This window comes from Cervus elaphus, chromosome 5 (assembly GCF_910594005.1).
Source record: "Cervus elaphus chromosome 5, mCerEla1.1, whole genome shotgun sequence".
In the NCBI taxonomy this organism is placed as follows: domain Eukaryota; kingdom Metazoa; phylum Chordata; class Mammalia; order Artiodactyla; family Cervidae; genus Cervus; species Cervus elaphus.
Window position 1 is genome coordinate 101,130 of NC_057819.1, and position 25,278 is coordinate 126,407.

Sequence of the window (25,278 nt, forward strand, 5' to 3'; positions counted from 1 at the left end):
CCCACCCCCCACATCACAGGGACCCCTCACCAGCCAAGTCCCAGGGCACTTGGGCCACAGCCAGCCTGCTCCGTGGGTTGTCAGAGCAGCAGGAGTCTGGTATGGGTCACTGGGGGGCAGGGGTGAAGGGCACGGGGCAGGGAGGGTCTCAGGGGAAAGACCAAGGCCGGGCAAGCATGAAACCTGCCCATTGGAGGTGCTATCTATCTGCATTGCTCTGAGCCCAGCTCTGGGGCTGGGGTCGGGGGTGTCCAATGCCCTGCCTGGCCGGGTCTGCATGGGGTGCCTGAGGCTGGAGTGGCTGAGCCTGACCCTAAGGCCTCTCAGGCCATCAGAGCCACTCCCTCAGCCGCAAGCGAGGGCCCGATGCTGTAGAAAAGTGGTTTATTGACAGGCCAGCTTCCACAGCCAGCCGCTGCCCAGCATGGGGCTCAGGGTGCCAGGGTTGGACTCTGGGGAAGGTGGTTCTTAAGATCCAAGGTCGTGGGGGTGGGCAGGCAGTTCCTGACGGCTCCCAGCTCCTCTGGCAAGTGTGGGCCTCAGCCTGCACCTGGCTGCCCACGAGCAGAGCAGAGATCTGCAGGCTCTCCCAGCTCAGGGTGAGGCTGGGGTTGGCCGGAGCCCCGGGACGTCGCCGCCTGGGTGTGGGTACAGGAAGCCTAGGCCGGCTGGTGGAAGAGGCTGCCGGTGCAGAGCCTCCGCTTGAGCTCCTGCCACAGCAGCTGCCGCTCCCGCTGAGCCCCCTTCATGACCCCGCTGTTCTCTAGGGCGCGGCGGGACAAGTAGGGCAGCACCTCCATCACGGGCCCGTAAGGGACATACTTGTACACCGGGAAGCCTGCCTGGCCTGCACGCAGGGGAGGGATTGGTGAGGCCCCGCCCCTGGGGAGACCCAGCCCCACCCCCGAGGCTACCCCCGCGCCCGCACCCAGTCCCACCCTTGAGGACATCCAGCCACGCACCCCGACTCCACCCCCGGAGGCCCAGCTCCGCCCCTTGCGCTACAGCCCCGCCCCCCACCATACAGCTCCGCCCCTGCACCCTGGAAACCCAGCCCCACCCCTGTACCCCGCCCCGTCACCAAAGAAGCCCAGCCCCACCCCCGGGAGGCCCAGCTCCTCCCCTCTGCGTTACAGCCCCGTTCCCAGAGAGACCCAGTCCCGACCCCGGGGAGGCCCGACCCCGCTCTTCTGCACCCGGCCCCACCCCCAGGGAGGCCCAGCTCCAGCCCCACCCCAAGGAGGCCCCTCACCCAGCGGGAAGCTGATCTGGTCGCACATGCCCAGAAGCTGTCCAAAGTACACCTGGCGGTCGGCGGGGTGCAGGCCCAGCTCCTCCATCCTGTAAACAGGCAGAGTGCGGGCTGAGACCCTCTCCCCTCACCCTGAGACCCCTACCTGCAGGGTAGGGTGAAGGGCATAGGCTCTGTCCTGCCTACTGCAGGCCTCCGCCCAGCTGCTCCTGCCGCGGGCCAAGGCCACCAAGTGTCCCCTTCCCCAGCCAGCCTCCCCTCCTGCTGTGCTTGCCCCCAGCTGCCCAGAGAGGCAGACTCACCCAGCGGCTGGCCCTCTGTATGGCCTGGGAGGCCCTCAGCCCTCCCACCACACCCTCCTCAAATCCTCGGTACCAATACTGTGTTCCCAGCCCCGCAACCCTGCCACCAGCCCCTCACCCTCCCCTCGCTGGCTGCTCTGTGCACAGTGCAGTCACCAGCCACTGGTGGCCACTGAGTCTCTGGAGGATGGATGGTCTGAGTTGAGATGCACTGCACACATCAAACACACATGGGCCTCTGAAGACAGTGTGCAAACAGAATGCAGAGTATCTCACTGCTTTTCTGAAAAGGTTTAAGTGGTGCTGTTTTGGGTATGTGGGGTTAACTGAAATGTATCAAATTCAACTTCTGTTTTTTAAGTTGACTGCAAAGCATTTGGGATTAATGCCTGTGGTTCACATTTGTCCTAGTGCTGCTCAGACACAGGTGGGGGCCCCAAGTTTGGTCCACACCCTCCCTACTCTCACTTCTGGTCGTAGGATCTTAAAAAAATCCCGAGTTCGAAATACCTATGCACTGGTGATGCCCACACTTTACCTCTGGCTCCTGACCAGGCAGATCTGCAGCTACCACCCTCCCTCCACCTGGGTCCTCACACTCACCCAGGCTGGGCCTGTCATGGGACCCCCATCCCATCCCTGGAGCCCACCACCCTTCTCACCAGAGCACCCAGCGCACCTCACCCTGGACATCCACACAAGGGGCATCCCACAGACACTTCTCTCCCTCCCCTGGGGCTGGGCTCCGAGGTCGGGCCCCAGTCTGGGAACACGCACGTGGCATCCTGTGAGATCTGCCCCTCCCAACCCCCCCACTGCAGCCCCTTCTGTGCCAGCCCATGCCCACAGCTGTGTGACTGCAGCTGCCCCAGCACAGGAGAGGCTCTCCATCCGCCCGGCGACACCTGAGCTGGGCCTGACTCCCTCTGGCCCACAGAACAATAACAAACATCACACGGGCAAAGGCCTGCTATCTCCAGGGCTTCTGGAAGCCTGAGACCACCTGTGGAGAAGCCTGAGCTAGCCTGCTGGACATCCGACCTGGGAACCAGTGTCCTTCGCTGCCCCGGCCACAGATGAAGCTGTTCAGGGCCAATGGGACCCCAGCTGACCACGGACGCAGGACAACCCCAGGCCAGGCCCGCTCACCCTGCTGGCTCACAAAACACTGTGCACAGGCCCCCGAGCTGTGGGTGGGCTCATGACTTGGCCAAACCTAACCCAGGCTCTCTGACGGGGTCCCTAACATGTGGCACCAGAGGCCACAGCACTTCCCCGCGAAGACCAGCCCAAACTCTTCCGGGCCCAGGGCCTCTGGAGCAGGACGCAAGACCCCAGCCTGCCTGCAGGGCAGAGGCTCCCCCAGAACGGCCTGGCCAGGCTGCAGGGCCTGGGACGGCAGGGCACTCGGGTCAGGGAAGCCACGTCTAGGGTCGCAGGACCGGGCCAAGATGGGAGGCCAGACCAGCTCCTGTGGGACGATCCTGAAGTTAGGAGAAAGGAGGCCTTCTGTGGACAGTTACACCTTCAGCATCCTCATGGTCCTTGCCTAGTCAGGCTGAGAGGACCGGCCTGGGACCAAAAGCTGAAGAGCAAAAGGGCAGCCACAGGTGGCGGAGACGGCAATGGGCCTAAGGATGCGGGCGCCAACAGGGCCTCTGTGAACGCCGTCAGGGGGACCATGGGCACAGAGGGACCAGTCTCAATCAAGGCTCCAGCACAAAACTGTGTTTTAAGCCTAAGCAAAAACCAGCTTTTAAAATTTGCAACTCAATCCTGTGTTCCTTCCAGAGTCAAGGAAGCCAGAACTCATCTCCTCTGAGCACAGAAGGGTGCCCCTGGCCACCTCACATCCAAGGACGGGGTGGGGTGTCCAAGGAGGCTCCAGGGAGGAAGAGAAGAAGGCAGAACAGCCCACCCGGCCAGGATGCCAGTCAGACTGCCCCACACCAAGGAAACACCTGACCTCCCCCACAGGACTCCAGAGGCTGCCCTGGCCACCCCGTGGCCTCCACGCTCCTGTTCCCAGTCAGGCGGTTTCAAGGGCAGGCATCAGAAACCGTGGCTCTGAGCTGCAGATTCAGGCTGCAGAAAAGCAGCCCTTGGCAGGAGAAGGCCAAGCAGGACATTGCTGAACCGCTCAGGGCAACCAGTCACCCCAGGCAGCACCAGCAAGTGCCCCGGGCACACCTCGGCACCTCCAGTACCCAGGCCTTGCCTAGGGGTGCCCGCTGTGGGAGAGGGGCCCGCCTTGCTCCTGGGGAAGGCGCGGGCCAGCCAGGCCACCACGCACCCAGCTTCCTGTGGGGGGAGGGGAGGAGCCAGAACCCCTGGTGGGGTCCAGGTTCGGTTGAGATATGAGATAAAAGAACATAGGACGAGGAATCTCCCATGGTTAAGACTCAGCACCTTTACTGCTGGGGGCACAGCTGTGATCCCTGTTAGGGAACTAAGGAGTTTCCCCAATGGCTCAGCGGGTAAAGAACCCACCTGCAACACTGGAGACACAAGAGACTAGGGTTCAATCCCTGGGTTGGGAAGATCCCCTGGAAGAGGAAATGGCAACCCACTCTAGTATCCTTGCCTGGAGAATCCCATGGACAGAGGGGCCTGGCGGCCCACAGTCCATGGGGGTCACAAAGAGTCGGACACAACTTAGCGACTGAGCACTGCACTGGGGAACTAAGATCCCACAAGTCACGAATCAATGCCAAAAATAAAAAGGAATGTATTTCACTTCATTCCTATCTGTGACTTACAAGGCTACCCCATGGGGACACAGACCACGTTAAATCCCAAGCGCAGTTTAAAGTGCTGCGGAGCTGTCTATAAATGAGGTGATACGTCTCAGGTCGCCAACATTTCACGCTGTGTGAATCACCTGATGACATTTATTTTTAATCAGAAACCTGAGGAAGTCGGGTATTAATGCTAAAAGCCACAGGAACTACAGGCAGCCTTTCTGCTACTGCAGCGAGATGCCCAGCCAGGCCCAGGAGGTCCAGTGGCCACAGATGTCCCCCGAAATCCCCACCTGCCTCATGCTTCCAGCGCAGCCCAGGGCATCGGGGGGGGGGGGTGGGGCAGGACCCACCTACGCAGAGTGAAGCGCACGGTGTCCTCGTTGTGCGAGGCCACCATCACTGCAGCCCTGGCGTTGTGCTTCAGCTCCTCCAGGACATAGTCCAGGCACCTAGAGGGGGACGCGTGAGCCAGGCCGCACAGCCCCCCGGGGGCAGAGGCCACGGGCCAGCCCGGGGTTCCGGGACCACGGGGAGAAGCAAGTGTCCCACTCACCTGGGGTCGTGCGTCCAAGACCACGGAGGCTGGCCCCCCAAGACACCCGGCCCGCCCCTCACGCCCAGAGCCCTGCCCCCTGGGAGCTGGGCGCCACCCACCTGTGGTACACAATGCTAGTGGCCTCGTACGTGGGGTTGATGGGGTCCTCGTAGCCCACCTCCAGCGCACGGGCGCGCTCCTGAGTCATGTACGCACCACGCACCAGCTTCGCCCTGAAACACCAGCCCTCCCGGCGAGCCAGCTCCACGTCCAGGGTGACATTGTCGTAGGCATCCTGTGGGCCACGCCGGAGGTCAAGGACGACTGGGATGAGACTCCCTCCGGCCTGTGTCCCCCAGCGGAGCCTCCCTGGGGCCTGGTGCCCCCAGCGTGTAGCCAGCAGCTGTGGTCACTTGGCGGGGGCTCTGCAAGCTGCCAGCACCTGCCAGGACCCCACCCACCCACTCGCCCTGTCCCCGAAGCCCCGACGCTGACCCCTCCAAACACCCAGCTGGGCCCCGAGTGGCCACCCAGGGTTTGCACTCAGGGTCCCTGAAGCACATGCACAAGTCTGGGCGGGGGCCCAGAGCCTGCGTTAGACACTTGGAGAGAACCAGGATGCAAGGGGCCAGAGAAGACAGCCACTCAAAACCTGGGGGTTGAGGCACTTTAAGTGGACTCAGAAAGCTGCTCCATCCATGTTCCTGCAGCCCCTCATCCCCAGCGTGGGGCAGGAGCACACCCTGAGGTAGCACTGGAACGTATTGAAGATGAGCGGCCTCTCCACGTTGAATCTGCGCTGCATCTCCAGCGTCAGGCGGCTGATGGCTGGCTGGAAGTAGGTCTGCTCCGCGTCCACCATCAGCCGCACACCCGCCTGGCTGGCTTTCTGAAGGACGCAGGGGAGGAGGTCTGTGTGGGCACAGGTGAACGAGCACCCCCCTGACCCTACTGCGTCCCGGGCGTCCCCCCCAACCCCAGCACGTCCGGGGCACCCTCCCGACCCCAGCACGTCCTGGGTGCCCCCCCAACCCCAGCATATCTGGGGCACCCCCATCCCAACCCCAGCGCGTCCTGGGTGCCCCCCCCAACCCCAGCATATCTGGGGAGCTCCCATCCCAACCCCAGCACATCTGGGGCACCCCCATCCCAACCCCAGCGCGTCCAGGGCACCCCCCGACCCCAGCACATCCTGGGCGCCCCACCTTGGCCAGCACGTCCATCCTTTGCAGCATGCGTGTCATCTGCCGCTCCTCCTCCTCTGTGAACCGTGACAGCAGGGGCTCCAGCCGTCCCGTCTGGGGGGCAGGGCCATCTGGTCAAGGCGGGCTCCCTGCCTGGGCCCCTAGGCCAGCACGGCCCACTCCCATGGGCACCCTGTGCCCTGTGCCCCAACGTCCCGGGCCTGGTACCCCGGCCCCGCTCCCCACCCTGCCGTGTCCAAATGTGAAGGCCAGTGGCCCACCCAGGGTCCCCAGCCACCAGGACTGCACTGCCCCTGGGAAGCTGGCTCCTGTGCAGGCCCAGCCTGCATCCAAGGAGTCTGACCCCACATGAGGTGACACCCGCGCCTCCCCGAGGAAGCCCCAGCTCTGTGCATGGGGCTCCCCACAACGACACTGTGGGAACCGTGAGGCGGGGACTGGCTGGCCGGGGCACGTCACCTGCATGTTGGGGACCACCAGGTGCCTGGAGAGCTCGGTCCTGCTGTCGATGAGGCTGCACCAGTCCAGCAGGTCCAGCGTGCTGCAGGAAGAGGCATGCCCGTGCCAGCCACACGCCCAGGCCCCACACCAGCCCCCTCCCTGCGGGAGCGCCCCCACACCAACCTCCACGGAACCTGCCTTGAAATACAGATACAAATGCAAATAGTACATCCTCTGGTTATGAAACAGAAGTGAGACACAAGACCCTTCAGAGGATCTCAGCTGCCCTCACACTCCACCCGCCTGCCCGGCAGGTCCGGGACAATGGGGTGTAGCACCCCCACTGGAGAACCCAGACAATTCCCTGGGAAGCTCTGGGATTCAGGGTTCCCATGACCTAGTGGAGAGTTAGCAAGAAGATTGGGAGAGGCCGTTGAGGCTCAGCCAGAACCCCGCCTGGATGCAGGCGGCCACCCCTGGGGGACCTCAACAGGGCTCCGCCTACCCAGACACGCCCAGTGTCTCCGCAGTGAACCAGTCCTCAATCTCCGCCCGGGACGCGATGCCCATCTTGACCACGCTTTCCTGCAGAAGCAGGGAGCATCAGTCCTCCCCGCCCTGCTCCTGGCCCCGCTCACAAGCACCTCCTGCCCTGCTTGCTGGCCTACGATGCCAAGCTGACCTCCTCACACCAGCACGAGACCCGGCTACCTTCTGCCTCGGGTCTCTGCTCCACAGACAGCCTCTCCCTGCTGCCCACCACCCCCCAAGGCTCCCCACATGCCTGCCCCACCCCTGCGGGGCCCCCCCTCCCACCCAGCGCCCGCCTGCCCTAAGTCCCTCCCTGCCTGCACACAGGCCCTGGAGAAGTGGCAGGGCTCAGACACAGCTGGGCCTCCTGGGCAGGGTTCCTCGCGGCCCACCTGCCCACAACCACCAGGGAGGGGCACCCACCTGCAGCGCAGCCACCTCCAGCTTCGTGTCCACGGCGGCCAGCCCGGCCTTGCCCTGCTCAGCAGCCACATGGTGGAAGAAGCGTCTCCACTTAGTCAGCACGTCCGAGAACTGCAGCTGTGAACACCAGCCCTGAGCTTCCACCCAGGCGCCCGTGAGCCCCTCCCGGGACCCCCTGCAGCCCAAGCCCCCAACCCCACCTGTGCTCCAGGCTCCCAGCCTGAGCCCCCTGAGTCTGCCTGAGTGCGCCCAGAGCCCAGGCACCAGCACGTGAGTGAAGGCACCTTCACTTAATGCTTGCAGTGCCCCGCGTTCGTACCAACCCTCTGCGGGTGGGCGGGGGGTTCTGACACTCACCAGAAACTGCGGTCTCCCCAGTGCCGTGAGCTTAATGGCTGAGAAGCCATCCTCGCTGGCTCCGCCTATGAGAAGCCACAGGAAGAGCCATCAGGCCTTGGGGGCTGGGGGGACCCTGAGCCCAGAATCTGTGCCACTCCAGTCAGGACATGTCTCAGCAACATGCAGGAGGCTGCAGGCGGCGGGCGGGGGCCACACCTTCTATGGGTTACCCACGACACCCGGCCTTGAGACTCCCAGAAAGCGCTAATGATCTCACTCAAATGATCCACCCAGTGAGACGGTCGGTGGTACCAGCACACCCGTCCTCCCAGGAGGACACCTACCCGCCCTCACACCCAGGCCCTCGGAATCAGCTCTGGTGGCTGCCTGGCAATTTCAGGTTGCGGGAGCGGCAGCGGGAGGGGAGGGCCCTTCGAGGACCCAGACACCTGGGCCGGGTGACCAGCCAGGGCAGAAGGACACCAATCCCGCATGGCCTGTGAACGCCCTGCACACGGCTGCCCCTGACGCCACCACAGCCAGGCAGGCCACTCAGCGGGCTTGGAGCTGGCCACGTGCGGTCAGGAAGGCGGGGGGCCAGGGAGCGAGGGAGACCTGCCCACGCTCGCCCGCCCGGTTCCTCTCCGGTGGCCTCAGCACCCCGGGCTGCCCCGAGGGCACACAGAGCACAGACTTGCCCGCAGAGCACCGGCGGGAGGCAGACGGCACTCCACCGCCTCTGTCCATCTCGTCTGGCTGCTGGAAGCCCACAATCACACCTCTGTTCATCCACCCCCAGGCCAGAACCAAGGAGACGCCCTGAGCCCTGGACACCAGGCAGCTGCTGTCTGTGCAACCAATCAGGCGCCCGATGCTGACCCCGGCAGGCTGCCTCTGGGTGGTCCTCACTCCTGTCCCTAAAGTGTTCACAAAGTGTCAGGGCCCTAACAGGAGAGCTGCTGGGGACCCGCTGGATTTCCGAGACTAAAGTACACTGAGGCCAGTGTGTCTTCCGGCTGAGCTCACCTTGTGAGCGGGTGGTCCTGCCCCGGGGCCACACAGGGCAGCATCTCCATCCCGGAGGGCGCAGCTGCAGCCCCTGGGACGGTGCTGCCCTCGGCAAAGCCAAGCGCCATGTGACGAGATCCAAGCCCCCCGACAGGTCCGCATCTGGGCACCTGGGGCCAGCCAGGCTCCTCAGGAAGCAAGGGGCTGGACTAGGTGTGTGAGCCCAGGCAGCCTCCCGACCTCGGCCACCGAGACAGGACCAAAGCCTGGGTGAGCACTCCAGCCCCCGCCTCGAGCTCGCCCCCCAGCGTCCCTGGAGCGGGGGCCAAGCAGGCCTCACCTGAGGCCTCGATGCAGTGCAGGAAGGTCTCCATGTGGCTGTCACACTTGGCCTCACTGGCGTAGAAGTAGGTGCGGGCACTGGTGACCCCGTCCCTGCGGTCCCCGAAGGCCCGGTGTGCCTGGAACTGCTTCTCCCTCTTACTGACACCTGGGGGCAGGGGCGCCAGCCTGAGTACCCCGCCCCCACCGCCCTACACATGACCCCTGCCGCCGAAGCTGCACCCGCTCTACCTCCAAAGCGGCCCATGCCTGCTCCCTGACTCAGCCCGGGTCACACCCAGGCCAGGAAGGCAGAGCCCAGACCTCCAGGAGGGCCAGGAGGGCCAGGAGGGAGTGTCACCCATCCAAGTACCTGGGGACACGGGCTGGAGCTGCAGCAGCAGCCCTGGGCCCCAAGCCAAGGGTTGTGTGCGGAGGGCGGGGGGGGCTCACTCCTGACTGGCTCCCCTAACTCACCGTGGCCGTCACGCTCCAAGGCCGAGGAACAGGACCTGCAGGTGGAAGGGGACGGGGAGGGTCAGGCCTCCACTGAGGAGGGCAGGCGGGGGGCAGCTCACCTGCCAGGCGGGAGCGCCCCGCCCCACCCACCCCACCCTCCAAGGTCACCTCCTCCGAGCCTGGCAGACCTGGCTATGCCGACCAGCCCCGTGCCCCACAGTCTCCACCCCTCACCCCAGGGAGCCCCTCCCTACAGCGGATAAGGGGCAAGCAAAGCAACACACAGCCCAAGGCCTGGGTGGGTCCTTCCCGAGAGGAAAAGGCGGGGCCCCAACCAGAGAGAGGGTGGCCGCCAGCTTCCAAGCAAGGCCACACAGCCCTTCCCTCAAGGCTCTCACCCACCCACACAACACAGGGTTACTTTCAAACCCGCAACCCGAAGGCATGTTTCCAGCGCACACCCTCTCTTGGCCGCCCCGGCCATCACACCTGAACACCCAGGTCCTCCCAAGGGCAGGACCCTAGGCCACCCTGGAGGAGGCACCGCAGCTGTGGCCCAGCAGGGTGGAGGGACGCCACGGCCCCCATCCACACCGAAGCTGTGGGGGCTCAGGCCTGCTCCATCAGCGCCCAGTCCAGAGTCCACCTCTCAGGCGACCGCCCGCCACAGAGGGGACACCATCGCTCAGAGGGTCCCAGGGCCGGGGCCGGTGACATTCCCAGGTAGTGGCCGGCCGTCTGCCCTCCAAGCCCCAGCCAGGCTCCAAAACCACAGGGAGCAACCAGCCACACAGCTGCATGTGGGGCCAGGGCCCAGCCTGAGCAGACAGCACTGGGGGGACAGGGCTGTGGTTCTGGAGCAGGCAGGCGAGGGGGTGGGGCCTCCGGGAGACAAAAGGGGCAGTTGACAGGCTGGGGGGAGGGGGTGTCATCTCAGCATGGGGAGAAGGGGGAGCACACTCTGTGCATGCACACACATGCACACACATACACGTGCACACACATGCAGCCATGCATGCACACACATGCAGACACACATGCACACACATACATGTGCAGACATGCATGCACACGTGCAGACACACACATGCAGACACGTGCACATACACGTGCAAACAGCCATGCACCACATGCACACACAACACACATGTGCGGCGGTGTGCACATGTATGTGAACACATGCAGACATGTGTGCCCACATGTGCAGACACACATGCAGACACGCACACATGGGTGTGCAGGCACACACATACATGCACGGCCCAAGATGTGGATGTTAGGTAGTTAGAATAGGGAAAAGGAGTCCAGAATGGCAGTGGCTAAAAGACCTGGAAGGGAAAAGCCCACAAAAATAGAACAAAGAAAGGTCCGAGGACTGGAGTGAGAACCTCAGGTAAAACAAACAGCACTCCTGGCTGGCCCAATTTACATAGGACAAGCCCAGGGAGAGAAAAACATAAAAAGAGGAGCCAAAGCTAGCTCTTGCTCTCTCTCTCTCTCTCTCTCTCTCTCTCTCTCTCCCCCTCTCCCTCTCCCTCTCTCTCCCTCCCTCTCCCTCCCTCCTCCTCTCTCTCCCTCCCTCCCTCCCTCCTGTGTGCTGGGGTACTGGGGTGCTCTTCTCTTCTTGTCTTTGGATCGACGCGCCCTCACACCTTGAAGATGGATTTTCCTGTTATCTTCTAAATAAAATACAGCTGTAACACTAAGCTGTAACACTGATTTGTCTAAGAGCTATAACACAGTCCGTTTGAGACCTGAGAGTTATAGCACGGTCTGTCCAAGACCCAAGAGCTGTGACACGCCGAGGGGGCTTTAATGTCCGTCACCCCAAATCTTTGTTGTGACGAGACAAACACTGAGGAACATACACTCGCCTGACCTCTATGGTGCCGTGACTCACATTTAACCTGGCTATAGCAACCTCAGCGAAACTCCTGCAGTAGAAGCCAAACACGAAGAAAACCCAGCGCAGGGGAAGGCCCAACGTGCTGGAAACTGGAACAGTGGGAAAAATGAATTCAGCAGAAAGCTCACGCAGCTCAGTCTCAGATTCCAGAAGACCTCTGGTTAAGGTAGGAGGTCCTCACTCCTATGGCTGGAGGGACATGCCTAACAAAATCTTAATTCCTTTACAATCTCTCGTTTCTTGTTTCCTTGAACCCCACCCCCACCCCACCCCCCTCGAACAGGCGGGCAGCAGTGGGTGCAATTGAGGGACTCTGGAGAATACTCTCTGGTATGTCCCAAAGGCACTATCTGCTGGGCCCCAGTAGCTGTTACCCAAGCCAGTGGGGGTTCTTCTGTCCTCACTCTTCTTTGTGCCAAGGATCAGACCAATGAAAACTATGAGCACCGGTCAGATATTTAGCAAGTTTTCCAGCAGGCTATGAAGGGGATTCCTTGGCACATTTTTCCCACTGTTTTTTCCTCCTGTCCATCCAGCTCTCTCTCCCAGGACTCGAGCCCGACCAAAACCCAGGATGCCCGGCTTCAGGACCTAATGAAGCTTAGGCTCTGATGTCTCATTGCAAAAATTCAGTGAGAGACAAAGCGATAGGTAAGAGGTAGATTTGTTAAGATTCAAAGACAGAAGTGCTGCGCTTTACAGGGTACAGGCCCTGGAAAGTGGCCTGGCTAGGTTTTGCGAGCGGGGTGAATTCATATGCTAATGAGCAGGAGGGTCATCCCAGCCGTAGGGGAACCACCCACTCCTCTGTCTTTTGACAGTGACTTGGAGCTGTTCTGCCACCTCTGGGTGTGTCTTTTGGCTTACAGATTGGGGATTAAGGTTTACTTGAATTTGACTTGTTATCTTGGACCCAACTGATTTTAATTGGTTTACATTGTGCCCTTGTGCTAAGTCACTCTTTCCAGGGTTGTGCTCTGCCCCCTTTCCCTCCTGTTTCACGCTCCTTCCCTCAGCCCCATCCGGGCCCACAGTGTCGCCTCTACAATCTTCTAGAGGGACAACCAGAAAATAGCTGGCCTTGGGAAGGAAGTACTGTATAACATCCAACCCCTTAATCCTACCTAGTACTGGTCATGCTGGAGACCTTGGGGATGCCCAAACTCCAGTCCAGGGGTCCCAGGAGGTCATCACGCCTTGACCTGCCTAGGGATCTGGTCCTCGAAAGGTTGTCATGCCTCAACCTGCTTGGGGATCTGCCAGTCCCAGGGGTCCCAGGAGGTCATCACGCCTTGACCTGCCTAGGGATCTGGTCCTCGAAAGGTTGTCATGCCTCAACCTGCTTGGGGATCCGCCAGTCCCAGGGGTCCCAGGAGGTCATCACGCCTCGACCTGCCCAGGGACCAATTCTCGGGAGGCCGTCATGCCTCGACCTGCCTGGTGACCTGGTGATTCGATCTCTAGAAGGCTGTCACGCCTCAGCCTGCCTGGGGATCTGCACCCTGACCCGGGGACACCTGGCTCTCAGGTTGCAACAGTTCTGGGTAGGATAAGCTTCAGAAAAACTCACCCCTAAGGAAGTCCACCCATGGAAACAGAAGGAAGCCTATTACTTGTGAGACTGTGCCCAGTCTCTCCTGAGCCCAGTGAGAACCCCATTGCCTTTCCGGAAAGGCTAAAAGAGGCCCTCCAAAAGTTTACCAACCTGGACTTAGACTCTTACGAGGGACCAGTGATTTTAAAGGACAAATTCCTGTCCCAGTGTGCATCAGATATCAGAATTAAGTTACAACAGCTACAGCAGCAGGACCCTGCTTCCTCTTTAGATGAGATGGTCCAGACAGCCACCAATACCTTTTATAACAGGGAACAGGAGAAGGAGGCCAAGGCCCAGGAGAGGGAGAGAAGGAAAGAGACAAGACATGCCCAGATGCTGGCCACCCTCCAGGGAAGCCCTATGGCACACCCTGATTCCTTGAAGGACAAGGCACAAGGCAAATGCCTAATCTGTAGACAGGCGGGGCATTGGGCCAAAGAGTGTCCCAACCATGACAAGTCTCCTAGAACAGCTTGCCACAAATGCCATCAATTGGGACACTGGGCGGCACTCTGCCCTCGGGACCCAAGAGCCTCAAGGTCAAGTGCCAAGCCTTCCCTCACAATGGTTCAAGAGGACTGAAGCGGCCCGCTCCAGCCAGCCCACCTGTCATAGATAACCATCACGGCTGGAGCCAAGGGTGCAACTGGATGTGGCAGGTAGGTCCGAAAATTTCTTGGTTGACATGGGGGCTCCCTACTCTGTCTTGATCTCCTACTCCGGAGCCTTCTCCTCCCAAACCTGTACCATTTTGGGTGCTACAGGAAAAACAACTACTAAAAGATTCACCCAAGCACTTCTTTGTTGCTGGGATGGACAGATATTTTCCCACCAGTTTCTCGTGGTCCCTGAATGTCCTACTCCCTTATTGGGAAATATATACTCACTAAACTGGGGACCACCCTTGTGATGGGAAGCTTTTCAGCCCCTAGGGCCCTACAGCTTCTGGTTACTACTGAAGAACCCATTACACCTTCTCCAATAGAGAGGGACCAAAAACTATGGGAAGACAAAATTAACCCCCAGGTGTGGGACCAGAGGATTCCTAGACAAGCCCACCAAGCTGAACCGGTCATCATTGTCCTCCGAGATCCCACTCGGTTTCCTAACTGGAAACAAAATCCTCTCAAAAGAGAAGCTCGGGAGGGACTACAGCCTTTAATAAATAAATTCCTTGCTTGTGGGCTATTGGTCCCCACCAGTTCACCATGTAACACCCCAATCCTCTCAGTAAAGAAAAAGGACGGAACCTGGCGAATGGTTCAAGATCTCCGGATCATAAATGAAGCTGTAGTCCCCCTCCATCTCACAGTACCCAATCCCTATGTAATCTTGGGAGAAATCCCACCCAGTGCGAAGTGGTTTACAGTCTTGGATCTCAAAGATGCAGTTTTTTGCATACCACTGGCTAAAGAATCCCAATATCTTTTTGCCTTTGAGTGGGAGGTCCCAGGAGGAAAACACCAACAGATGACTTGGATAGTATTACCTCAGGGGTTCAGAGATAGCCCCCACCTGTTTGGACAGGCCCTTAGCCGGGATCTCCTAGATCTGGACCTGGGGCCTAATGGGAAAATATTACAATACGTAGATGACCTACTGATCTGCTCTCCAGATGAGAAAAGTGCCCAACAACATGCAATTCAGGTTCTAAACTTTTTGGCAGAAAGCGGATATAAAGTCTCCCGTGCTAAGGTACAGATGGTCAAGACAAAGGTCACTTACCTGGGATACCAGATTACACATGGGTCTAGAAGGCTGTCCTCTGATCAGGTACAAGGAATCCTCCAGTTGCCCCTCCCCCACAACTCAAAAACAATTGCAAGCTTTCCTGGAGCTAACTGGATATTGCAGAATCTGGATACCCAACTATGGTCTAATTGTCCAGCCCTTATATGAAAGCTTGAAGGGACGAGATGATTCAATCCCACTGATGTGGGGAACTCCTCAAAAGAAGGCAGAGGCTACACTAAAATAGGCCTTAACTCAGCCACCTGCCTTAAGGTCGCCAGACCCAGAAGAAACATTCCAGCTTTAAGTCCATGAAAGAGAGGGAATAGCCTTGGGAGTGTTAACTCAAAGGTTGGGATCTGAGCCCCAGCCTGTAGCTTACTTATCCAACAGACTCGATCCAACCGCCGAAGGCTGGCCCCCGCTGCCTTCGAAATCTTGCAGCTATTGCAATCATGATATAAGATGCTTTAAAACTCTCCTTTGAGGGCAAACTAACTACTTTTACCAGCCACCAAGTAAAACAACTCCTAAATGGGAGAGGCCACTTATGGATGTCTGATCAAAGAATCCTCAGATATCAAGTAATACTGATGGAAAATCCAGGCCTGACTATATCCCCTTGTGTGGTTCTTAACCCAGCCACCCTCCTGCCTACCCCCAAGGGCTCTCTCCCTTTTCACTCTTGACTAGAAACCTTGGACCACTGGACAAAACTCCGAGAGGGATTGTCAGAAGATCCTCTGACCAATCCTGAGGAAATCTGGTACACTGATGGAAGCAGCTTTGTCTTGGACGGAAAAAGAAGAGCTGAATATGCAATAGTCTCCAATTTTGAGATCATAGAGGCTAAGCCTCTGCCACCAGGTACTTCAGTCCAATTAGCTGAGCTCATAGCCCTGACTCGAGCTTTAGAGCTGGGAAAAGGAAAAAGAATAGCCATTTATACTGACTCCAAGTATGCCTTTCTGGTGCTACATGCACATGCAGCTATTTGGAAAGAAAGGGGCCACTTGACCACCCAAGGGTCCCCAATGGAATATGGTGATCAAATCCTTAGGCTCTAGGAGGCAGTCCATCTGCCCACAGAGGTTTCAGTCTCCCACTGTAAAGGACACCAGAAAGGGAGCACAGAAGTGGCACGAGGGAACCAAGCAGCTGATCAGGCAGCTAAGAGAGCAGCGTTACAGAACCATGACCTAATTGGGATTGCCACCTTAGTTCCACAGACTAACTTGCCAGAAACTCCTTCATATACTGAAGGTGAGACTCTTAAAGCTAAGAGTGAGGGCTTTCAAGATCATATGGGGTGGTTCCAAAAGGAGGGACTCCTTTTTCTGCCTGGGAACCTCCAATGGAAGTTGGTTAACTCCTTACATGCCACCACTCATTTAGGGGAAAAGGCCCTTCAAAGATTACTAGAAAGGTCCTTCAGAGGAACAGGCCTCCAAATGACTATAGGGCAAGTGGTCTCCTCTCGTCCCACTTGCCAATTAAACAACCCCCAAGGAGCTCAAAGACCCCAGCTGGCCCACATGGAACATGGGACCCATCCAGGAGAGGACTGGCAGATGGACTTCATCCAGATGCCAGTTTCTCAAGGGTATAAATACCTATTAGTCATGATAGATACATTCACAGGATGGATTGAAGGCTTTCCCACCCGGATTGAGAAGGCTGAAGAGGTAGTAAAGAAAAAAACTACTCCATGAAATCATTCCAAGATTTGGTCTGCCCAGGTCATTACAAAGTGACAATGGGACATCATTTACTTCTAAGGTCACCCAAGGGGCCTCTAAAGCATTGGACATTACTTATTATCTCCATTGTGCCTGGAGGCCTCAGTCTTCAGGAAAAGTAGAAAGAGCCAACCAATTCTTAAAATCAGCAATGAAAAAGATAACCCAGGAGACTTCCCTGGGATGGAAAGAGGCTTTACCAATAGCTCTCCTCCACACCCATATTGCCCCTAAGGAACAGGTTGGTCTTAGTCCTTATGAGATGCTATATGGGAGACCTTTTGTTTATGTCAATGACCTCTTCCTAGATCCAGAGATTCAGACCCTCCAGTCTTATACCATGGCCGCTGGGCAGTTCCAACAGGATATATGTTTGTGGGGTATGAACCAGGATCCAAAAGATTCTAAGGAGTCACCACTCTATGCTCTGAAAAGATGGGTCCCCAAAGGCTCAACTGCAGCCCACATGGAAGGGCCCCTACCCTGTAATACTTTCTACCTCCACAGCAGTCAAGGTACCAGGACATGACTCCTGGATTCAGGAGTCAAGCTGTGGAAGAAAACAGAAGGGGACACTCAATACACCTGTGAGCCCCTGGGAGATCTCAGATGCCTATTCAAAACTACAAATGAGTGCCATTCTAATGAACAACCCCAAAATCTGGTCTCTGGGGATAAGATTTCTCAGGATAACTCTAAAGAGCCAACACAGCTTGGCAGGGATAATACTCCAAAACAGACAGGAGATAGATCTTCTGATCCCTAAACAAGGAGGGACTTGAGCCATCCTGGCGATGTGAATTTGGAATTGGCTAATGCCCCTGCTAGTCCTTGCTATGCCATATTGATGCTGCTTATGATTGTTCCATGTACTGTCAATTGTCTAACCTGTCTTGTCTCTGCCCAGGTCAAGCTGCAACATGCAGTGCCAGTTCAACAAAGATATAAAACTACAGCCGACCATGGAAAACATCAGTCACCCTTAGATGGACACCACTATAAGGACTCTGAGGCTTGAGACTAGCAAGAGGGGGAGGCCCAATACCCCTTGCCATCCCAGTTCATAGCCAGTAAGACCTCAACGTCCCCATTCCTAAAGAATTGGGCCTCCCATCTCTTGAGGGGGGAATGTTAGGTAGTTAGAAGAGGGGAAAGGAGTCCAGAATGGCAGTGGCTAAAAGACCTGGAAGGGAAAAGCCCACAAAAATAGAACAAAGGAAGGACGGAGGACTGGAGTGAGAACCTCAGGTAAAACAAACAGCACTCCTGGCTGGCCCAATTTACATAGGACAGGCCCAGGGAGAGAAAAACATATAAAAAGAGGAGCCAAAGCTAGCTCGCTCTCTCTCCCTCTCTCTCTCTCTCTCTCTCTCTCTCTCTCTCTCCCCCCGCCCCCCGCACGCTGGGGCACTCTTCTCTTTGAGTCTTTGGATCAACGTGCCCTCACGCCTTGAAGATGGATTTTCCTGTTATCTTCTAAATAAAATAGAGCTGTAACACTGATTTGTCTAAGAGCTATAACACGGTCCGTTCGAGACCTAAGAGTTATAACACGGTCTGTCCAAGACCCAAGAGCTGTGACACGCCAAGGAGACTTTAATGTCCGTCACTCCAAATCTTTGTTGTGACGAGACAAAAACCAAGGAGCATACACTCGCCTGACATCAAGAAGGGAACACAGTGTACCAGGAAGGGGCAGGCACAGGACAGAATGGCAGGAATGACAGGAAGTCCCGGACCGCGCCCTCAACCATCTCTAAGCTCAGCTCTACGTCAGGAGATTTGCTGGCTGGATGCCTTACAGGAAAAAATTTAAAGTGGGGGGGGGGGGTGATCCCCAGGTGGCACAGTGGTAAAGAACCCGCCTGCCAGTGCAGAACACTGCGGAGACACATGTTCAGTCCCTGGGTGAAGAAGATCCCCTGGAGAAGGAAATGGCAACCCACTCCAGTATTCTTGCCTGGAGAATCTCATGGACCTGTGTGGTGGGCTGCAGTCCTCAGGGTTGCAAAGAGTCGGTCACGACTGCACGACTGAGAATGCACACACACATAAGAGGTGAGGAGAGACCACGCTGGCTACCCCCACACTGAAGGAAGAAACAAAACAGGCTCTATCTTGAAAGCAGGACTCCATCTTGGGCCGGACTGTGGACTTTGAGCTATATGCCCAGTATCTATGGAAACGACATACCACTGGAAAACCAGGCCCCAGGAAGGAAGAGCCCCAGGGCTCTCCATGCCTAAAAGAATACCCTAATTATCTGTGTAACCAAATAGTATCATACATTCTATTATGCTTATTGGGGTATGACCACAGGCCTATTGATAATTGTCCACTGTTAACTACCTAGGCTTAAGGCATATGAATCACAGGGTAACTTTAATTGTATCTTTCTTTTTCCTTTTTCAGACTAGGTTCAGGGAACCTTATACACTCAGGGTATATAAGGTTTTCACAAACATGGGTCGGGGTCCTTGGCTAAGAGGAGACTCTGCCTTGGGTCTGCCAGTGTAATAAACTGCACTCCACTATCTGCATTGTCCTTCTGAGTGAGCTTGTTTCCCAGAACGCGTGGCTACACCACCACCAGCTCTGCCCTGATTAAAGGCGGGAGGCAGGAGAGAAGCATGGAAGAGCCTGGCGGCCCCAGGCCCTGATTCCAGGCAGCAACCAAGACCCCGTACACAATCCTGGCCACGACCTTCACCCTGGGGACCCAGGCCAGGCCTGGCACAGCCAGGACAGACATGTCTGCCATCCACAACGTCCCAGCCACTGTCACAGCCCATCATCGGGAAGAAACCTCGCCCTCGCCCTCGCCCTCGCCCTCTCCCTGGCCCTGTGGTGCTCAGCCTGCTGGGGGGTGCCCTGGGGGGCTCCTCTCCCGGACCAAGGACCCTGGCCTCCACCTTCTAACAAGTGTTCTGGGAACCACCGTCCCACCCTGCCTGGATGGCCACTCTGCCTCCCACCTCCCACCCTGGGAAGCCCCCCAGGCCCCTCCTCCTGGCGGCAGGGGTGTCAGCATCATTCCCGGGGCAGGGTTTAGGGGCCTGTAACCGCTCCGTTCCCCCCGCAGGAGCTAGATGGCTGGATGTCGGATCAGCACCCATGAGCCCAGCTCTGCACCCTCAGCCTGACCCCACCAAGCACACGGGATGGCCTGGCAGCTGCAGACAGGCTGCCATGTGAGGACAGGGAGGGACCGCAGCTCACGGCCCAGAGGCCAGCCAGCAGGGCTCCAGCAGGACCAGCCGCCCAGGGTCACGGGCTCCCAGCCCTAGAGAGAGCTGGCCAGCCTCCCAGCGATCCCCTGCAGGGCGAATTGCCCGGGGAAAGGAGGCTTTTCATACCAGAGAAAGAACTTCCATTGTGAAACCACCAGCCCCCACCCAGACCCAGTGGGACGCGGCCCATTAGTTATTCAAAAGGTAGCCCCAGGCAGCCACCAGCCACCAGCCCCCAGGAACAGGGGGTGCAGAACTGGAGAACCCCGCCTTCCCGACAGCAAATTGAGAGACAGGGGCTTGGCTCCCCAAGCCAATCCAGCAGCAGCTCCGCTGGGACATTCCGTTCCCAGGGCTGGAGTCTCCTATGACCCGTCCCCTCCCCGCCCCTGGTCAGAGAAAACACCAAACCTGAGATGGGGCGGGCAACTCAGGGAGCCAGTTCCCCAGCCTCACTGGCTCAGGCACAGCTGCCTTCAGGACTCAGCTCGGCCTGGCCTGGAGGGGAGCAGAAACCAGCCCAGCAACCAGGCAGGCGTTCTGCAAAGCAAGGGCTGGATCTGCCTGGGTCTCCAATGGGGGGCCTATCCTGTGGCCCAGGAGGGGGGGTGGGGGTGGGGGGTGCCCACCTGTCCCCACACCCCCTGCCCAGAGAACAGACCCCTGCAGCCAGTCAGTGACCTCAGCAGGAGCCACTGGGCTGGCCCGCCACATGAAGCCGGCACATTCCATTTTCCTCGGATGCCCCCCGGGCAGGCTCCAAGCCTACCAGGACAAGCCCAGCTGCTAATCAGGAAACAGTCTAAGGGGCCAGGCAGAGGGACCGCCCTGGGGGTCAGAATCCTCAGAAGAGATGCTTCACCAGGAAGCCAGAGGACCACCAATGCCAGTGTGGTCGTCTGTGCCGCTGCCCCTCAACTTTGCCGCCACCCCCCACAGGGTGACAGCAACCTGAACTTCATATAATTTTCACGAAACACAAGGTGTTACTCTTGTTTTGCTTCAACCATTTAAAACTGCAGCCATGATCCTTAGCCTGCAGACTGTCCAAAACCAGGAGGATCAGACTGGGGGCCAGGGTTGGCCAGCCCCAGCCTAGGGCACACAAGGCCTTGGTGAAGGCTCAGGCCATCTTCCTCATGGGACAAAGGCCCAACCCCAGGCAGGCCCAGGAGGGCTGCAGAGGTCGGGCGGCCAGAGCTCCCTTGGCGGTCCCTACCCGTCCCGCCCCCGGGCGTCGCGTGGACCTTACTCCATCTCCGTGCGCTCAGCCTCCTCGGGCGTCAGGTCCTCCTCCACACCGTAGTCCAGGATGGAGCCCACGCCGAAGGCCCTGTTGTGCTGGATCAGGGGCCGGATGGACTCCTGGTCCTCGCCAGCCACAAACTGCCCGTAGAAGGTCATCTTCATCAGCGTGTTGAACAACCTTTGCCCCAGAAGTCTCCTGGCGAGATGAAGCAACTGGAAGGCAGGGGGAGCGGCTGTCTGGGGCCACCTGGGCTCCCGGCCCCCAGCAGGACTCCCTGCCTCCTTCCCAATCAAGCAAAGCCCTGACAAGCTCCCCAGGGCCACACACAGCTCATGTCCCTGGTTTTACAGCCATGCCACTCAGAATGGTTTGCTTCCCGCTCGCAGAAGCCGGCCATCCCCCACTCCTCGTCGAAGTTGGCCGGTCCCTGGCACTGCTCTGATCCCCCTCCTGCCCTGCAGGCTCACAGGTGACCCTGGAGGCATGTGGCAGCCACCTGACCACCACTGGGTGGATACAGGAACTGGCGGGCCTCTCTGGGAAGAGCAGCGGTGAGTTCACAGCGTTGTCTGTATCCACGCCTCGGCTGGGGATGACAGGGACTGGTGTGACTTTCTCGGAGGCAAGCACCCAGAGTTTTCAATGTTTTGCTCACTACTTATTCCAAGTCCCTAAAACACTGTCTGGCAAGGGGCCGGCCCCGCAGTGGGTGCTGAACAGATGAACACACAGAACTCCGAGTAAGCACGAGTTCCGCTGGAGGCAGCATGGGGCAGAAATGAGCCGGGTAACCGCCCCCAAGGGTCCAGGAGACGACCGCCCAGGGCAGGCCAGTGGGGGCTCAGCACAGTCGTGCGGCCACCGCAGACCAGCAGCCCAGGGGTGCGGGCCCCAGAGGAAGACAGCCATCCCTACCACTCAGCTTTCTCCTCTACCCACCCGCACCGCACCCCAAATTCCTGCCATCTTCATTCAAATGGGCTGAGCAGGTGCCTTCTGCCCAGCGCAGTTCTAGGCTGAGCGACAGAGGAGGGGCTCCCCTCCTAGTTGCGGGCAGACCCAGAAGGTGGGAGGGGCAAGGTCCTTCACAGGATTCAGAATGGCGGCGAGGGGGTGCTGGACAGGGCTAAAGGGGGGCTCTGCCAGGCAAGGAGGCGATGAGGCGGGAAGGAATCAGGATGGGGGCCAGGGGTGACTGCTGGAAGACACACCCACCACCTGTCCAGGAATCGCTGTGCCACCTCCAGCTCCAAGACTGGGACAGTCTATGGTTTCTCAACCCCAGTGAATAACAGAACCCCACTGTCTTGTGGGGATCAGGCCTCAGGGAACATCTCCAGTCCAAGCAAAAGCATGGGTGAGTCACACGCCTTCATCCCCAAACCAGCGTCAAACGGCGCACACCACCCCAAGGCTGACACAGCTGCCCTGCACCTGGCGCTCCAACAGACACTCAGGGGGCCACATGGCACCCTAAGGGCAAATGTTTCTAGGCCATCACCTCTGCCCGGTGGCAGCCTCTGCCCAGTGTCTGAATTTATTGCGTCTCATTGTTTTTATAAAGATCGGAAATGGAAAGTGAAAGCACCCAGCTGGGAGCGGGCAGCCTTCTCCCACCTCCCAAGAGCCCCGGCCAGAGGTCAGGGAGTCTGTGGGCCTGGGCAGCCTCACGGAAGGGTAAGTCAGGTCTCAGACAAATCCCAGTTCACCCCAGAGGCAGATGAGGCAGAATCAGGGACCTGAGAGCCAGCACTCAGCTGTGGGAAACCCCTGACATCATACATGCCGATTCTGAGGACTGTCAGAAACACGGAGTGGACGTGGGCCGACTGTCTGCTGTTGGGCTGGCAAGCTTGCCTGCCCAGGGACACGCGGTAAATAATCTAGGCTGTGCAGGCCACACAGTCCGTCCTAGCCACCCAGCTATTGTGGAAGAGCCCCAGCCAACACTCACTGAAGGAGCAGGAGCAGGGCTGATGCTGAGGTGTGGTCCAGGGACCTACCGGTCCCCTTGTGCCTCTGTGTTGTCAGGGGCAACAACACTAAAGGCCCCACCAGGTCCCACCCTGGCACAGGAGAGGCCAGCGATGGAAGCACTGGGGCAGGGCTGGCGGTTTGAAGCCCAGAGCAAAGCAGCCTGTAAGCTTGTCCTGTGCCCAGTGAGCCCTGTAGGCTCATCCTGCTGCCCAGGGTGCCCTGGAGTGGCTCCGTCCGAAACCAGGCAGCCCCACCTCTTCCCCAAGTAGCAGCATCCTTCGTGAATTTAGAAACTTGCACCAGGAACGCAGACACTGTAAAAGACTCAGAGATGCCTACAGGTGAGGACGAGTAAGGCCAGTTCTCTCACCTCCCTGCCCACGCCCCTTCCCCCAGGCTCTCCCCCGCTGCCTCATATCCAAGCATAGAGGCTTTCATCACAGAACACCTGGATGTTCTAAACCATCCTCAAAAAGGCCTCCCTGTGGGCAAGTGCGGGCCCCCACTGGGTCCGGAGCCAATGCCACAGCGCAAACTGGGCTCCTGCAAGCTGAAACTCCCTGGGGCAGGAGCTGCACAGACCTGCGCCGGCTGTGCAGGAGGAATTTCTGCTGCAGGCCAGACTGCGAGAAGGCCCAGGTCTGGGAGCAGCCCACAGGCCCAGAGTCTAGTCTCTGCCCCGTTTCCTCCAGCACCAGGCACCAAGGTCACCGTCACCAGCAGGACCACCAGCAGGGACGACAGTAGGACAGACCCCTCGGAGGTGGGGCAGAGCAGCATGCACCGTGACTGGGCTCCGTAAACATGTCCCCAGGGCACCGGCAGAGCGCCAGGGGAGAAGCCACCTTGCTCTCCAGGCACCTACAGCACGGTCCAGGGGCACCGGCCCCGGCAGACGCCCGAAGGACAGCAGAGCTGGCCCGTCCCTCCTGTTGTCCCCGCAGTGCCCGAGGACTCCAGCTGTGCGGGCTTCTCTGTGATTTTGAACCTAGCCCTTCCAGAGCCACCCAGCTCTAACTCTGCCTTCACCACCCACCCGTTGTGGCCTCACTTTCACCTCTGCCCAAGGTGTGGCTAGGTGCTCCTCCTGGGTCCAATCTCCCTAGTCTCTCCCTGGAGCCAAGGTGCCCTCCACACAGCCTCACTGAGACGTCAACACCATCTGCATGCAGAGCCTTCAAGACCCTCAGCGTCAACTGGACCCTTGCTTTTAAACTGTTCCCAGGGTCACCCTGGCCAACAGCAGCTAAGACACTTCTGCTTTTTAATTTCCCAAATCCTTCACACTTTTCAAAGTAATTGTGCTCAAGTTTCGAAAGTCAGATATTTGAGCAGCTTCCCATTCTCTCTCAACACTGTCTGTTCACGGTGGCCATGTGTGGGGACCCCAGCTTCCAAGAACTCTGGGGTTCCAGGCTATGAGCCACACACGGCCAGGCTCCCTTTTCGGCAAAGCAGATGACATTCAATTTTAATCTCAAGTGAACACTGTGTATTACTGCAAGCACTATACAGCTTAAACTTTAGACTGGTTTTTGTTTTTAGTTGCTATGGTGAAGAATTTGCCTGCAATACCTGACACCTGGGTTGGATCCCTGAGTTGGGAAGATCCCCTAGAGTAGAAAACGGCAGCCCACTCCAGTATTCTTGCCTGGGAAATTCCATGGACAGAGGAACTTGACGGGCTACAGTCCATGGGGTCACAAAGAATCGGACACGACTGAGCGACTGAACAACCACCCAAACTGACATGTAATAAAATTCACTGCCCGAAAACCACGTGCAGGAAACACCTCCCTTCCTAACTTCCCGGCCACGGGCGATGCTCCACAGTACCTGCTCTCCACCTGAAACCTTGTAACGGCTCCCAGACGGGCGAAGGTCCGCGGGGCCCGGCCGCACCCCCGCCCCGCGCCCCCGCGGCCCCGCACACCTGCTCGTGGCGCGCCAGCAGCGCCGGCGAGGCGCAGAGGCGCAGCACCAGCAGGCTGCGCACCAGCTCCCAGCTGCGCCGGCTCCGGTACGCCTCCTGCGTGTTGCCGAAGTCCACGGCGGGCACCGGCGGCCGCGCGGTTTCGGCCGGCCCGCGCCCGGGCTCGGCTCCCGGCCCCGCTGCGGGCTGCTCTCGGGCCGCTGGCGCGGTAGACAGCGGGGCGCGGCGACAGAGGGCAGAGAGCTGCACCCTCGGCGCTCGCCTGAGACCCATGGCTGCTGTCCGCCCACCCTGGGGTTGCTTAAATAGGCGCCCCGCCCCGCCCCGCCAGGCCCCGCCTCTCCAGGCCCCGCCCC

At 58.7% G+C, this 25,278-nt stretch overlaps 1 protein-coding gene and 1 long non-coding RNA gene across 3 annotated transcripts; both read right to left on the bottom strand.

Moving 5' to 3' along the window:
• Positions 1-367: 367 nt before the first annotated feature.
• On the bottom strand, positions 368-25,227 carry LOC122693520 (proline dehydrogenase 1, mitochondrial). 2 transcript variants are annotated; one of them, XM_043900990.1, is made up of 14 exons: positions 24,923-25,227; positions 21,016-21,224; positions 9,579-9,613; positions 9,121-9,270; positions 7,791-7,855; positions 7,434-7,550; positions 6,985-7,064; positions 6,498-6,579; positions 6,039-6,131; positions 5,576-5,722; positions 4,953-5,128; positions 4,649-4,747; positions 1,253-1,341; positions 368-847 (listed from the first exon to the last, which is right to left on the bottom strand). In XM_043900990.1, exons 1-14 carry the CDS (start codon positions 25,193-25,195, stop codon positions 660-662), a joined length of 1,803 nt encoding a protein of 600 aa, XP_043756925.1. In that variant the 5' UTR covers positions 25,196-25,227; the 3' UTR covers positions 368-659. The 2 variants fall into 2 exon arrangements, with proteins under 2 accessions (XP_043756925.1, XP_043756926.1); XM_043900991.1 differs by having other exon boundaries at positions 7,434-7,544; positions 24,923-25,201.
• LOC122693522 lies at positions 11,156-18,372 on the bottom strand. The gene is made up of 3 exons (XR_006340937.1): positions 18,129-18,372; positions 17,981-17,982; positions 11,156-11,370 (listed from the first exon to the last, which is right to left on the bottom strand). It is a non-coding gene; the product is annotated as an uncharacterized LOC122693522 (long non-coding RNA).
• Positions 25,228-25,278: the final 51 nt, after the last annotated feature.